Source organism: Tupaia chinensis, unplaced genomic scaffold (genome assembly GCF_000334495.1).
Source record: "Tupaia chinensis unplaced genomic scaffold, TupChi_1.0 Scaffold000117_2, whole genome shotgun sequence".
NCBI lineage: Eukaryota > Metazoa > Chordata > Mammalia > Scandentia > Tupaiidae > Tupaia > Tupaia belangeri.
The window spans coordinates 8,682,433-8,699,702 of NW_006159583.1; the positions used below are offsets into that span (position 1 = coordinate 8,682,433).

The 17,270-nt window shown below is 36.0% G+C and overlaps 1 protein-coding gene across 6 annotated transcripts in view; it reads right to left on the reverse strand.

The window, feature by feature from the left end:
• AHI1 (Abelson helper integration site 1) overlaps positions 1–17,270 on the reverse strand; it is a 220,541-nt gene that overhangs the window by 178,503 nt on the left and 24,768 nt on the right. For all 6 annotated transcript variants that reach the window (XM_014586221.2, XM_027770239.1, XM_006144344.3 and 3 more), the window contains exons 6-9: positions 14,784–14,965; positions 7,771–7,990; positions 6,006–6,198; positions 3,492–3,587 (exon numbers count right to left, since the gene is read on the reverse strand). In XM_014586221.2, coding sequence (XP_014441707.1) covers positions 3,492–3,587; positions 6,006–6,198; positions 7,771–7,990; positions 14,784–14,965 — 691 coding nt within the window. The remainder of the gene's footprint in view (positions 1–3,491; positions 3,588–6,005; positions 6,199–7,770; positions 7,991–14,783; positions 14,966–17,270) is intronic.

Genomic DNA, 17,270 nt, shown 5'->3' on the forward strand with positions numbered 1-17,270 from the left:
TCTGTTGATAATATGAACTATAGTTTTAAGAGAGTGATATATTAAATGTAGAGAGATCAAGTAAAATAAGGACTGCAATGATAAAAATTTTTACCCAAAGAAGTCACTGATGACACTGAAAAACTTACAGGCTAATGAAGGAGATACGTAGTGTTAGAAGAGAGGAATACTTTACCTTTTTAATAAGGGATAGGGATGGGATCAGGGAGAATTTTTGAATGCTATTTCTGTCAACAGCATAACATGAATAAATAAATAAAAACCCATGTAACATTGTACTTAAATATAAAATGTATGAAATATGTTATTATTTCTCAAGCATTATTTATAGTAAATACTAAAGATCTGCACAAATCTTAGCACAAAAAAGATAGAGCAATTTCTAATAAAACCACAAGATGGCAATGTTTACTATGTGAAAGTGAACTTCTGTTGGTTTTTTTTTTCCCCCCCCCCTTTTTTTTTTTTTTTTTTTTGTAAGTTAGTGTGGGAAGGGCTATAGAAAAAGGTAAAATTTTAGAAGTGTGAATTGAAAGGCACCCAGCAACACATGATTCCTGAGGCCACTCTCAAACTGTGTTCTCACCCCAGCCAATGACTACATCTTTCTTCTCCAATCCCAAATGATCAAATGCCTCAACTGGGTTTTCACAGAATCTACTCCATAGCATGTAAACATATAGGTAATATGCTCATGTAGAACTGAATTGAAAGGCAGGTAAAATGTCTAACTTACCTATGAATGCTCTATACTTAAGAGTTCTTAACATTTCATGAACACTAACACATATTTGATGAATTAATAAATTACACAAATGGAAAAGTTCTTATAAGATGATACAAAACAGGCTAATTTCTTAAGACTTTTCATAACTCAAACTTAAGAATAAAAGATTATTGTTAAATTAAAAATTTCCCTTTTTTTTTTTTTTTTGAGAGATTTTCACTGTAGGGCGCGTGCGCTCGCCAGACAGACAGAGACAGACATAGAGACAGAAAGCGAGAAATCACCCCCCAGGGGGGATGGTCACACCGCAATCTCTTCTCCTCCATTCTCCTCTCGGGACCTTGGGCACGCACACACACGCGCCCGGCGTGAGTTTTAAGCCACCGGGTCCGGGACACGAACCGCGGTCGACTACGTGGGAGTCCAGTGACATAGCCATTACGCTAACTGCTGGTTCCCTAAAATTTCCCTTTTTTTGAGTTTTTTGCAATTGGGAGCATATGCTCGGCAGAGAGAAAGAGAAACAGAGACAGTGAGAAGGAAAGAGAGAAATCATCCCCCAGCAGGGAGGGCCACCACAATCCCTTCTCCTCCATTTTCCTCCCAGAATTTGGGACAAGCGCTCACACATACCCAGATTGATTTTCTTTTGTTTTTGTTTCTTTTAGGTTTTTGCCATAGGGCATGGGTGCTCTCAGAGAGAGACTGAGAAAGGGAAACTGAGAAGTCATCCCCTGTGCCCTGGATGGCCACAGGGCAGTAACTTCTCCTCCATTCTCCTTTGGCATGTACACATAAGTGCCCAGCGGGATTTTCAAGCTATCAGGTCTGGGACTCAAAACAGAATCAGCATATGGGAGTCCAACATCTTAACTACTACTACACCTGCTAGCCCCCCAATTTTTCTTTTCTTAAAAAAAGTCTATGTCTTTTTTATTTATTTATTTATTTTTATTTTATTTTTTTTAATTTAATTTAATTTTTTTTTGGAGAGGTTTTTAATATAGGGCGCGTGCACTCACCAGACAGACAGAGAGAGACATAGAGACAGAAAGCGAGAAATCACCTCCCAGGGTGGATGGTCACGCGGCAATCCCTTCTCCTCCATTCTCCTCTCGGGATCTTGGGCAGGCACACACATGTGCCTGGCATGAGTTTTAAGTCACCGGGTCCGGGACGCAAACCACGGTCGACTACGTGGGAGTCCAGCGACATAGCCATTATGCTAACTGCTGGTTCCCAAGTCTATGTCTTTTATCTTTGCTGAGACATCCTAGTAAAAGATGCCATCATATTGTACCAGACTACTACATGATTTCCTAACTAGATCTTCCAGTATCTACCTCTGCTCCAGATCTCATTCATTCTAATTCATTATCCAAAAAGTAGAGTACTCTTTCTAAAACATAAATCATCTTGTTTTTTTCTTTTGTTTAAAATCCTATGATTTCCCATTGCTCTTTAAAATTCTTATTATTTCTTTTCTTTTCTTTTTTTTTTTTTTTTTTGAGAGATTTTTTGCTATAGGGCACGTGCACTTGACACAGAAACAGACAGAGACAGAAAGTGAGAAATCATCCCCTGGGGGGGATAGTCACACCACAATCCCTTCTTTTCCATTCTCCTCTCAAGATTTTAGGCATGCACATGCGCCTGCACCTGGTGTGAGTTTTAAGGCACCAGGTCCGGTTCTCAAACCACAGTCGATTACGTGGAGTCCAGAGATGTAACCATTACGCCATTTGCTGTTCCCAATTGCTCTTTAAAATTCTATAATGGCTTCCTGTTGCTAAAATGGCTTAGAAGATCCCATGTAATCAAGATTGCACTGACCTCAGCAAGTTCATGATACACCATTCTCCCCCTCAGTCTCTGTTCTCCAATCTTAGGTCTTCTTCTGGTTATCTGAATACACTTGGCTCCTTTCAATATCAGGGTCTTTGCATATGTTGTACCCTCTACAGAGATGTATTTCATTCCCACTGCCAACATCTAGCTAATGCTCAGGTTAAAAGTTTCTTCCATAGGAAACTTTTCCCTGTCACCATAGCACTCTTGTTTTTAATCATCTACCCTGAATCTCTTCACAGTATGTACAAAATTTGTAATTAAGTATTGTAGGGCTGGCCCTATAGTACAGTGGTTAAGTGCTCTGCAGAAGTAGCCAGACCCTACATTGCTTACCAAGGTTCAAATTCTGGCCCTGGCAGCTTGAAAAATCTGCGGGGCACATGTGTATGTGCCTAAGATACTAAAGGGGTGGAGAAATGGAAAAAAGGATTGCAGTGTTACTAGGTCCCACTGACTGTGCATGTGGTCTTTTGGTCTTTCTCTCATGCCTGCACATGCACCATCTGACCGAAAAAAAAAAAAAAAGCATAATTAATTGTTTCATGTTTGCTTTCTTACCAAGATATGAAGCCCATGAAGTCAAAGACCTCTTTTTCACTGACTAGGACAAGGGATGTCACAAAGAGGGGCTTATTAAATGTTTGCTGAACTGAATAGGAGATGTCAGGGCTGTGTATATCTTATTCAATGCTATATCCTCAGAGCCAAATAGTGTAACTGGGGCATACTAGGCAATCAGTAAGTATTTAAGAAGAATCTGAATGAGCATCATCTGAGCTTGAGTTAATAATTCTTCACCATTATAATCTTACCCTAGTTCATAACTATATGAGACCAAACTGACTTGGGAAAAAAAGGAGTGAAATAGTTGTAAAAATTATTTTTAGAGTGTAAAATATGAATGAAAACATACCTTTAGAAATGCCCAGGCAATTTTCCGAAAACCACACTCTTGGTTTTGAATCTCAGAGTTATTCTTTATTTCATCCATGCTTAAGAAATCAAGAATCTGCAAATAATTTTTCAAAAATTACTTTACAGAACTCTAGATTACTGAAAATTCAATATTTTCTAATAAAATTATTAAAAAAAAGAAAATCTTTTGTATACTTAAAAATGTTTTTCTTATAAAGGGAGTAAAAACATTTTTCTCATTTCATTCACCGTAATGTTAGCGCATTTAGTTATTGAAGGTCCAGTTTTTACTTTACCTTTTATTTATAAATATTGTTTTAAAATTTATTTTTTATTTAATTTTCCACTTTATGATTTATTTACATTCAATTATTGTACATCTCTATAGTACACAATATAGGTTTTCAAAGTATGCATGAAGTATACAACAATCAAATCAAGGCTATTACAATATACATCATTTTCAACAGAAAATGTGTTTGTCAAATGTTCTGTGTTTGTTAAATCTTTCTTCCCTGAGCCCCTTTCACTAGTCTTCTACCGTCTATACTCATCTTCTCTGCTATTACATCTTTGAATCTTTCAATTTCTTTTTCTTTTAAGTATTTATTGTAATTTATATATAATCATTACACATCTTTGTAGGCCACAGAATGGTCTTTAAAAGCATGTACAGTTTGTGTAATAAGCAAATTGAGGATGTAAACATATTCACCACCTTTAACATTTAACATTATTATATAGGGAACATTTGAAACTTGCTCCAGTGGTTATTCTGCAAGTATGTACTGAACTGACATTTACTGTGAGGTATAGTTCTAAAGCAAAACATATTGATTAAACAATTAAAACATATTGATTAAACAACAAACAATCTCATAAATTAATGAAAATAATCTTTTTTCTTTGAGAGACTTTTGCTAGAGTGCTTGCATTCACTGGATAGACAGAGATACAGAGAGACAGAAAGTGAGAAATCACCACTGCCACCCTCCACCCCCAGAGAGATGGCTATGCTACAATCCCTTCTCTATTCTCATCTCAGAATTTTGGGCACGCATGCATGTGCACCCAGCGTGAGTTTCAAGCCACCAGCTCTAGGAATTGAACTGAGGTTGGCCATGTGGGAATTCAGTGCCTTAATCACTACGCCATGTGCTGGCCCCAAAGATAATGTTAACAGAGCCAATGAAAGACGAATCTGTAGTTTCCAATTAGAGGACTATGGGAGATGAGAGTTTATAATCTGAGAAGTCTGTGGGTATCAGTTATCGGTTCAGTTAGTGACAGATAAATCATCAGTGCAAATGTCAATATAGTTAAGAAGGCAAATATCTTCTTTGTGCTAATAGTTAACATGATAATAGTTTTGCCTTCTTATACTGCCAAAAGGTGTCAGAGACATTCCCATCACCACCACAGCTAAGGATCTGTGGTCCACACTTAGATAACAACATTTACATACCAACTTGCTAAATATACATTCGCATTAGCTGAAATAGCTGATCAATCAAATCTTACCTTTCTGGTATAATATCTTCTTGAACAAAAGAAAATATGTATCCATATTAGATGAGAAAACACCACATTTTAAAAATTAGAATGAACAAATTATAACTTTTTGGTAGTAAAAAAAAATTTTTATGCTATAAAGCTGTACAATGATTGAATGTAAAAAACGTAAGAAAACAAAAGAATAAGCAAATTCATCATGTTGAGGTTCTTTATAAACTTTAACAGTCTGAGTTTATAAAATGTCCCCAGAAGAGACTACTCTATCTTTTTTAAACTGGAAGGGAGGTTTTCTCTACTTCCCTTTGTTTTATAGAGAGAAGATAAGATAGAGAAAAGAAACCTGATTTTTTTTAGGTTCAAACTATCTTCAGATAGAATTACCTACACTTAAAATTGAAGAAACTTTGAGGAAATCACTTGGACTCCAAACCTTGTTATACTTTCAGTAGAAAAAATTAGAATAACAAGTCAGCTCAAAGGCTAGGTGTTCCATGAAGCTTTCTCTGATTCCCCTGACCCTCCAACCCCTACCAACCTCTTAGATCTAAGAAGTCTATATAATTTCCGATTACATAATGTACTATACTAGTCAAATGATCTATGTATGTTTATCTTTACTTGTCTAGGTAGGATACATACTCTTAAGGAATCTATATAGTTAAATGAGTTTACACTCATTTGTGAAATGGGTTAAGAAGGGAAGACTGCATTCATATAGTTTAGATCAATCAGTACATCCCAAGTCACGAGATTGTTCTATAGATTAAATGATACAGTATAGATTAAATGGCTAACTACTAGCACTAGTAAATGCTAATCAAATATGCTAGTACTATTTTTAAAAAGACCTCTCACTTGTATTTCCACAAATTTAAATCCTAGGGATGAAATTCTTAAATTACTTTGTTGCATTACTGAATTATTAAAAATGACAGCTTATATTTGTTATATTAAATATAAACTAAAATTTAGTTTCACTGCTCTATTCAATGCATACCTCAAAGAACAGAATGACTTTAGGACTCTCATCAAAATCTCGAAGCAAATAGGGAAAATTTTCATTAAATATAATTTGTTCTTCCCACTCTGGAAGTCTTGATTTTAACTGTTTAAAATCATATGGCTGAGTCATAATAGGAAGAATATAATCCACATTCTCTTTTTCATAATAAGATGAAACAGGCCGTTCACTGTTCAAAGAAAGATACTTCCATCAACATAATACTTTATGATAATTTTGAAACAGTGACAAAATACATGCAGTGTACAAGGTAAGACAACAAGAAATAATTAATAGCCATAATGATAGAAGAAAAATTGTTTTTATTATACATCTATAAAACTACAAATCCTGAAAGACTTACAAAGCAGTGATACCTTACTACACCTCACTTTTTATATACCACCAGTTGGTTTTACAGAACTGTAACAAAAATATAAAGCAAGAAGTATTACTGCACCTTTATTTTATAGAGCTGGAATAAAGTAACTTCTTCAGAGTAATTCCTATAGAATTTTAAATAAATTTGTGATAAAGTAGTACAGTACATTTATTTAAATTAGAAAAAGAGCACTACATTGTAAAACCTTTGAGCTGTCATGTTTTTAGTGTGTCCTAAGTCCACTGAATATGTGAATGATTTTTATTGAATATCTTTACATTTTCACCTCACCATCTCCTTCTTTCTTGCTTCCTTTCCCTTCCCTACTTCCTTCCTTTTTTATTGCCAGAGGACTCATGCACTCACTTCCCAAAGAGAAAGAGAAAAAGGGAGAAAGCACCAACAAATGGGGCATGGTTACACCACAATCCTTTCTCCTCCATTTCTCTATTCTGCAAGAATTTGGCTATATGCATGTACATATGCCTGGTTTGTTTTTCAAGCTGCTGGGGCCAAGATTCAAACTGTGTAGTTGGTCATGTGGGATGTGGCTTCCTTAACCACGAGGCCACAGGGCTGCCTTCCTTCTCCAGTCTTCTTTCTAGGCAAATAATTTTTTTTTTATTATAATCATCTTCTTTTTGCTTGGGCCTTTAACCAGGTATAAGCTATGGAAATAATCTTTGTAAAAAAATTCAAGACTCATTTACCTCACCTGAAGCCCAAAAGAAAAATATAATTATAGCACTTATAGTGCAATATAATGTAATATAAGATGATATGCGATTCAAGTTTTATACTAAAAATTAGTCACTAAGCTTCACAGAAATTCTCTACCACTTAAAATGAATTACTCCCCTCTACTTAAAAATGAAGGGACCAGCAGATGGCATAATGGTTACAATGTTGAACTCCCACATAGTAGACTGTGGTTGGAGTTTCAGACTGATTAGCTTAAAACTCATGCCTAGTGCATGTGAATGGATGACCAAAATCCCAAGAAGAGAATGAAAGACAAAGGACTGAAGTGTGGCCATCTCCTCTAGGGGTGATTTCTCACCACTTTCTGTCTTTCTGTCTGTGTCTCTATCCAGTAAGTGCATGTGCCCTATAGCAAAAATCTCTCTCAAAAAAAAAAAAAAAAAAAAAAAGAAAAGAAAAAGAAATTATCTATTGAATTAACAGAAGATCCCTATTTCTTATATACAACACACCAGTCAATGTCAATGGCTAATGAACACCTACCAGTAACAGACTATTGTTTAATGCAAATCGGTAGCTCTAGTCCAACTGACTTTTAACAACCAACAGCAAAACAGAGGATTTTCAGAGTAGAAAGTTTCCATTTAAAAAGTGAGCTATGTAATTAAAAATAGTTACCTGTCATCTTTTTTAACATATTGACCCGTATTCTCATCAACTACGTGTATTTTTACCATTGGGTGAGAAATCATAAAATCTGATTTAAGTCGATCAGTTCGGTGAATGTAAACTCCCAAGACAAGGTCATCATCAAGCAAACATTTGGGATAAACAGGACTATCTCGGCTGGTTACTTCATGAACACCATCACCATCAATGTCTTCATTATCATCTGAAACTACACACATGGAAAAAAATCAATATTATAACTAATTCTTCTTATAGGCAGATTTATATATCCTTGTTAATAAAGGAAATTCAAGGGAAAATAAAACATCAGACAGTAGCAAACCACACTCTGAATATAAAATACTGAATTTACTAATGCATTAAAATAAGACAAAGAATATTGTTTTCCTAACAATTATAATACAAAAAGGAAAAAAATGTGAGTTGAACAAAAATGTAATTTTATCTAGGAATTTTCTAGGTGGGCTATATATCACTCGATTCACTTAAAACTGGAATTGATTTTGGAGAGAGACTAGGAGGATATAACAAGTTGAAACTTCAGGTATTATCTGGAAAAAGTTAAGTAAATTGCAAAAGTCTTATTTTAAATGTATCAGGAAGGTATGGAACCAATATATGTGTGCTAGATGGATTAAAGTTCCACAGAGGAAGAATCAGAGTGTAAGTCAATGGACTGGCAGTTGTTTTTGTCACTGGGAATATTTGTTGGCATGGTGTAGGCAGAGGATCAGTCTGGCACAGATGGGAAGTTACTATAGATAGAAGAAATTAACACATAATATAGATAGAAGAAATTAATAAAATAGGACACAAATGTAAAATAGAGAAAATCAAAGTTAGTTATTAAGAGAAAATAAATTACTAACATCATAGATGGAGTATCTTTTCAGATGCAACAGACATTCAAATGTGAAAACTAGGATTAAATGGACATATACCTCACAGATATTGTGGATTCAGTTTGAGATCACTACAATAAAGTAATTGTTTTAACAAAGTAAGCCATGTAATTTTTCTTTTGTTTCCCAGTATATGTAAAATATTATGTTTACATTATATTGTAGTCTTTGAAGTGTACAATAGCATTATATCTAATGAAATATACATATCTTAGTTAAAAATACTTATTGGTAAAAAATGTAGATATCTTAGTTAAAAATACTTACTAGTAAAAAATGTTAACAATCATCTGAACCTTTAACAAGTCATAATCTTCTGCTGGTGGAGAGGGTATGGCCTCAATGTTGATAGCTGCTGACTAATAAGGGTGGTGGTTGCTTAATGTTTGTGTGGTTGTGACAACTTCTTAAAATGATACGAAAATGAAGTAAGTTTGCCACATTGGATAACTTTCTTTCACCAAAGATTTCTATGCTGTTTCATACCATTTTACCCAGAGTAGAACTTTCAAAACTAGATGGGGACTAGCAGGTGGCGTGGTGGTTAAGGTGCTGGACACTCTCACATGGCCAACCACAGTTTGAGTCCTAGACCTGGTGGCTCGGTTTCTCACTTTCCCTCCCTCGCTCTGTGTGGCTCTCTCTGGCCAAATTAAAATAAATAAATGAATAAATAAAATTAAATAATTCTTTAAAAAAAAAATCTAGAGTCAATCCTCTCAAACTCTACCACTGTCTATCAACTAAATTTATGTAATATTCTAAATCTATTGTTGTTATTTCACAGTATTCACAGCATCTTCACCAAAAGTACATGCCATCTTAAGAAATCACTTCATTTGTCTATCCACATAAAAATCAACTGCTCCAAGTTTTATCATGCATTGTAGTGATCCAATCACATCTTTAGGGCTCCACTTGTAACTCTTGCTATTTCCATCTATCTGCAATTACTCTCAGCAACTACTGAAGTCTTGAACCCCTCAAAGCCATCCATATGACTTGAATTTTTTCCAAGCTCCTGTTGATATTTTCTCATGAATCATAAATGTTCTTAAAGGCATCTAGAAAAATGAAGACTTTCCAGATGCCTTTTCAGTCAGGTTTTCAATTGATTTTGCCCAGATCTATCAAAAGAATCACTACCTATGATAGCTATACTCTTATTAAATGTATTTCTTAAATAATAAGACTTAAAGTCAAAATAACTCCTTGGCTCATGGGCTATGGAATAGATATGTTACCAGGGATGGAAGCAATATTAATTTCCCTGTATATCTGCAGACATTCAAATGTGAAAACTAGGATTAAATGGACATATAGGGATACCTCACAGATATTGTGGGTTCAGTTTGAGATCACTGCAATAAAGTAAATGTCTTAACAGAGCACTTGGGGTAACCAGGTGTGTATTATCAACGAGCAATAGTATTTTGAAAGTTTTTTTTTTTTTTCCTGAGCAGTAGGTCTCAGTAGTGAACTTAAAATACTCAGTAAACCAGGCCAGCAGATGGTGTGCTGGTTAAGGTCCTGAACTCCCACATGGTCAACCATAGTTCAAGTCCTGGACATGGTGGCTTGCTTTCTCACTTTCCCACTCTCTCTCTCCCTGTCTGTCTCTGTCTGGGGAGCATAAAGTCATAAGGTGAATTTAGTAATAATAATAAATAAAAATTAAATAATTTTTAAAAATTCAGTAAACCATGATGTAAAAACATGTGTTGTAATCCAGGCTTTGTTGTTCTATTTACATAACACAGGCAAAGTAGATTTAGCACAGTTCTTAAGGGCCCTAGGATTTGGGGAATGGTAAATGATCATTAGCTTCATCTTCAAGTTACCATCTTCAAGTTACTGCCTTAATTTCTAACAAGAAAGACCATGCTTTGATGTTTTAAATCCAGGCATAGATCTCTCTCTCTCTCTTGCTATTAAAGTTCTAGATACCATATTCTTCCAATAGAAAGCTGTCTCTTCTACATTGAAAAGCACTTGTTCAGTTCAGCCATTTGAGCGAATCAATGTTCTTAGCTAGATCTTCTGAATAAGTTACTGCAACTTCTACATCAGCACTTATGCTTCACTTTGTACTTTATCTTATAGACACAGCTTTTTTTTCCTTTCTCTTTTTTTTTTTTTTGAAAAGAATTATTTTATTTAACTTTCTTTGTTCATTTCTTTTTTTCTAATTTTGACCAGAGAGAGACAGAGTGAGAGAGAGGGGGAAAGTGAGAAAGCAAGCCACCAGGTCTGAGATTTGAAACATGGTCGGCCATGTGGGAGTCCAGTGCCCCTTAACCACCACGCCTTTTGCTGGCCCCCTTTCTTTCATTTTTTAAAGAGGTTTTTACCTTAGGGCACATGAGTTTGCTGGAGAGAGAGATAGCGAGAGGGAAAGCTAGAAGTCACTCCCCAGGGGGAATGGCCATGCCACAAAGCCCTTCCCCTCCCTTTTCCTCCCTGGACTTGGGCATACACACACATGTATCCAGTATGAGTTTCAAGCCACCGAGTAAAGGACTCAAACTGCAGTCTCCCATGTGGGATCCAGTGATATAACTACCACTCCATTTGCCAGCCGCAAGACAGCTTTTTTCTTTAGGCCTCATGAACTAACCTGTGCTTCTAGCTTCCAAAATTTCTTCTGTAACTTCCTCACTTCTCAGCCTTCAAAGAATTGAAGAGAGTTAGGGGCTTGCTCAGATTAGATCTGACTTATAGGTATGCTGTGACTTGTTGATCCTCTATCCAGACCAATAAAACTTTTTCCAGATCAACAAGGATGTTCACTTTCTTATCATTTGTTTCACTGGAGTAGCACTTTTAATTTCACTGAATAATTTCTCCTTTGTATTCTCAACTGGCTCACTAGAGTATATCTCAACTTGCATTCCTCCGTAAGCTTAATTATTTCTAGTTTTTTAAATCCAAGTATGGCTTTTCTTCTCACTTGAATACTTGGAGGACATGGTAGGGCTACTAACCGGCCTAATTTCTATATAGTTGTGTTTCTAGAATAGGGTAGCCTAACAGGGAGAGAGATGGAGAACAACCAGTTGGTGGAGCAGTCAGAAGACACATATTTATCAATTAAGTTCACTGTCTTCTATGAAAGGGGTTCATGGCGTCTCCAAAGAATTATAATATCAGAGATCACTGTTCACGGATCACCACTACAAATACAGTAATGAAAAAGTCTGAAATATTCCAAGAATTATCAAAATGCACCACAGCGACTGAAAGTGAGCACACGCTACTGAAAAAATGGTGCCAACCAATTTGCTTGATACAGGGTTGCCACAAACCCATGATTTGTAAAGACTGCAATATCTGTGAAGCACAATAAAGTGAAGCTCAATAAAATGAGGTATGTTTGCGTTCCTCAAGGAATAGTCTATCAAAGTTAACAGAAGAACTACAAAGTGTGAAAACATTAATATTCATTGAAGAATCTAAGTTTGATTTAAAATTCTTTCTGCAAGGAAAATGTCAGTCTAATAGTCTTCATCAGTAATTTATCCACTTAGGGAAGAAATAACACTAATCTATGCAAATATTTTCAAAGAATTAAAAAAGATAAAATATTTCTCAACTCTTTTTTTTTTTTTTTTTGAATGTTTTTGCCATAGGGTCCATGCACTTGCCAGAGAGACAGAGCAAGCTAGAGAGAGAGAAAGTGAGAAATCATCCACTGGGGGGTAGGCTGCACCACAATCCCTTCTCAATTCTCCTCCTGAGATTTTGGGCATGTATGCACATGTGCCTGTTGTTGAGTTTCAAGCTGCCAGGTCTAGAACTCAAGCTGCGGTCAACTATGTGGGAGTCTAGCACCTCAATCACCACATCACCTGCTGTTCTGATTCCCAGCTCTTTTGGGACCTCCAAAACCTAATAGCAAAACTCTGGGTATTTTGAGAAGGAAGAATACAAATTAACTTTTCTCATGACCATAGATAGAAAATCCTACACAATGTACCAACAAACCAAATCAAGAATAAAGAATAATCAATCAAGTTGAAGAAGAAAAAACCTGGAGTACACTAACAATCAAAGTTACAGTAATTAAGACATGGTGGTATTTGTACAAACTAATGTAACAGAATAGAAACCAGAAAAACTGATCAACATTTAATGTCATGTTATGATAAAAGTGACACTGCAATACAGAATGAAAGACACTCTTTTCCAGTAAATGGCACTAGGTTAGACATAAATTCACATGGGAAAAAAGTGTCCTGATCACTGCTTCCCACTGTATACAAAATCAATTCCAGATGAATTGCAGATCTAAATGTGAAAGTAAAAGTTTTATGAATGTATGCATGTATGTATTTTTGCCACAGGGTGTGTGCACTTGCTGGAGAGACAGAGCAATACAGAGAGATGGTGAGAAATCACCCTCTAGGAAGGTGACTCCATGTCACAGTCCCTTCTCCATTCACCTCTTGGGATTCTGGGCATGCATGCATATGTGCCAAGTGTGATTTTTCAAGCCTATGGGTCCAGGACTCAAGCTGGTCAGCCATGAGGGAATTCAGAGCCTTAACCACCATGTTACCTGCTGGTCTCCAAAGTAAGACTTTTAGAATAATGATTTTAGGACTTAGGAAAGATTTCTCTTTTTTTGCAACTGCCATAATTCATGTGTGTTCTCCAGGGAGTAAGAGAGAAAACACCCCCCAAATTGAGTATAGTCACACTGCAATTCTTTTTCCTCCATTTCTCCATCATGTCAGGATTTTAGACATATACACACATGAACCTAGCATGTTTTTCAACTCTCCAGGCTAGGAATGGAAATGCAGTTGGCCACATAGGATCTGGTTTCATATATGTTGTGCTTACTTTTGTGCTATGGGGACAGTCTGGGAAAGATTTCTTAAATTATAGAAAAAACTTTAGAAGAAAAAAAATGTAGGCTATATACAAACTTCTGTTCTTCAAAAAATACCAAAAGAGAGAAACAATAAAACCCCAAAATAGGTGTTATTATTTATAATATTTGAGGAGTCAACAAAAGGTTTGTGGAAAATGAACATTATACATAGACTTCAAAATTTTGTTGTATCCAAATAAATTCATATTTTAATTCTATTTTTCAGTGAACCTGTGAAGTCCCCTCATGAGATGCTTCAAAGAAAAGTTCAAAAAATTTTAATTATAAAAAGCACAAAACATCACCAATTGTTTCTCTATGGAAAACATATCATATACTTTAAAACTGTCTATTTTAATCCCAAGTTTTAGGGACCAGTAATTGGTGTAATGGCTATGTCACTGGACTCCCATATAGTTGACCACGGTTTGAGTCCCAGACCCGGTGGCTTAAACTCACGCTGGGCGCATGTGTGTGCATGCATGCCCAAGATCCCAAGAGGAGAATGGAGGAGAAGGGATTGCAGCATGGTCATCCTCCCTGGGGGGTGATTTCTCTTCTCTGTCTGTCTTTCTGACTAGTGCACGTACCCTATAGTAAACACCTCTCCAATAAATAAATAAATAATCCCAATTTTTAGCCAATTAAATGGAAACTAAAAGAGGGGAGAAAAAAGGATGCAGTAAGCAACAAAGAAATAAAAAGAAAAAAAGAGAAAAAAGGAAAGCAAAATACGAGAAAAGAGTAAGATAAAAAGCAACAGGAAAAAGGAAAGTTGAAAAAAAAAGAGAGAAGCAAAAAAAAAAAAAAGAAGCAGAATTAGGCTAAGGAATTGAGAAGATACTGTGTTTCACAAAGGGAGATGCAGGTTTAACACCTGAAATGGTTATTAGTACTTTCAACAACTGGGTCTTAACCTTAGAGGTTCTAAACTCAATGGTTCAAAGAAATTTGCAATGCACAACAGCAACTACAAAATGAGTATCATTGTAGAGCTGAATTAAACTGAGTATTAGAGATAACTCAAATAATACAAACTCACCAGAGACCCACAGTTACAAACAAATGAATGTTTTAATCTAGATGAATCCAAGAACAAGTAGCAAATATTCTATATTTGAATTTATTTAAACCATATCTTTTAGTTTTAATTTTAAGAGCTAAAATTCCTATAATCAAGTTATTTCTATGAAGGCACACAACTTTTAATTTGTATTACGAACCTGCTTTAGCCTTCTTTTTTGTTTTTTTTTGTTTGGATTTTGTGTTTTCTGGAATATTGTCTGCTACATTTTGTTCGGCCGAGCTTATTTCATCATCTCGATGAGAATCTGGAGTGACTATTCCAACTGGAGGGTCCTTCTTTTGTTCATTTTCAACTGTGTCATCAGAGATGGTCAATGCACTGTAAATATAACCCAATTACAGCCAATATCAATACAGTATTATTATTTGTCTTGTAGTAGAGTGGAAAACAGACAAGTACAATCCTAAAAGTGATCTTATTCTCTGCTGAGAGATGCATATATTTTCTTATTACACTAAAATGGGTAGTTGTTGAACTAGGTATCATATGTACTATTTTATACTTGGTGAGGGGTCACATATCCCATGAGCTCTAATTCCCAGGGAAAGTGAAATTGTATTTTATGAGTGATCTGCCTTTACATATAACTGATCAAAGCATCCTCACCCTGCTGCCAAGTAAATGAGTAATGAACAAATTTGTAAAAAACTTTACTTAAAGGCAAAAAAAAAAAAAAAAAAAAAGTGTTCTGTTTTCTAGAGGCTTAAAATATACAACTTTTGATTTCTAGGTAAAAATTAACTCCTGTATTTTCCAGTGATTGGTGTGTCATGACATTTCAGAAGGTTATTATTAAAATTAAAATCTGCGTCACATGAATCCATACATGGTTAGGGATAGCATCCAAGAAGCATTCTGAGTTTACAGTGAAACCAACTTATTAAAGTTTATTTACAATTTATCAAATATTTTTAAAAAACTGCATTTAAATAATAAAAAGTTGACTTCCAATACATCTTAGTCATATTTTTAACAAAATACCTGGAAATTAAGAAGACCACAGAAATATTTCTATTTAGGTCATCAGAAAAGTTATGACGTATTTTTTTGGTTTTTCTGTGTAGAAATGTGTCATGACTTTCCCGATGACCCGAGTCATTTCAGAAAGCCATGTTATTTAATCACATTACTATATACAGGTACTCCTCACATGCTACTGTCATGGAAGGCATGGTTTATTTAAAATTCATAAACTAACCTTATTTCACAGTAAGTCTGACTTACCACTACATCACAGATGTGGTAGTTATTAAGAACGAGGAAAATTTATAGTATAATGCGGGTTAAGCAGTCCTAATATGGCCTCTATCGATCCCTACTTCTTGATATTGTGTTTCTGACAACTCAATATTTGCATCTTTGAAGAATTCCCTTTCCTCTGAGTATGGCTAGGCCATTCTGAGACAAAATATGACAAAAAGGATGCCATCTCTAAGATTAGGTTCCAAAAAGACTGACTTCTGTCCTGTTCTCACTTTTTCACAGTCCCTGCAATGCAGAAGCAAGTGGTCATGCTGTGAGTAGCTCATATAGAAAGGTCTATGGGGCAAGGAACTGAAGTCTCTGGCCACAGTCAGGCAGAACCTGAGACATGCCAACAGACCCATGAGTGAGCCTAGAAGTAAATCTTCTGAAGGCTTCTAACAGCTATGTCACATGGCAGCTCTTCCCTCTTAGTAAAGGCTTAGGATGACTTTAGCTCTGGCTGATTACTGCCTTTGAGAAAAACTGTGACAGTTCAGGGTGCCCAGCTAAGTCACCCCCAGAGTCCTGACCCATAGATATTGAGACAATAAATGTTTTTTGTTCTAAGCTGCTAAGTTTTAAGGTAATTTTTTCTTTTTTTTAGAGGGAGATTTTTGCCATAGGGAGTGTACGCTGCTTGCCAGGGAGACAGAGAGAGAAAGAAAGCAAGAAATCACCCCCCCCCGGGGGGGGGGGGGGCCACACCCCTCTTAGTAAAGGCTTAGGATGACTTTAGCTCTGGCTGATTACTGCCTTTGAGAAAAACTGTGACAGTTCAGGGTGCCCAGCTAAGTCACCCCCAGAGTCCTGACCCATAGATATTGAGACAATAAATGTTTTTTGTTCTAAGCTGCTAAGTTTTAAGGTAATTTTTTCTTTTTTTTAGAGGGAGATTTTTGCCATAGGGAGTGTACGCTGCTTGCCAGGGAGACAGAGAGAGAAAGAAAGCAAGAAATCACCCCCCCCCCGGGCGGGGGGGATGGCCACACCACAATCACTTCTCCTCCATTCTCCTCTTGGAATCTTGGGCATGCACACACATGTAGCCAGTATGAGTTTGAAGCCACTGGGTCTGGGACTCCAACCATGTTTGACTATGTGGGAGTCCAGCAACATAACCATTATGCCATCTGCTGGTCTGGAGGTAATTTTTTTCATTGTAACAATAGATGACTAGTACATACACTAATATGTCTATGCCCCAACTTGATTGGCCTTCTCTTTGTTACTCTTTATCGTCTAGCTTTATTTAAGAAGAGAATTATTTTTAGGTCAGTGCTGCAGAGGAAACTGCCTTTGAATACCAAAGAGTAGTCACAAACATAATGTTCCAACTCAAGTTGTTTCTCTAAATGAGAATTTCAGGAAAAAAGTTAAT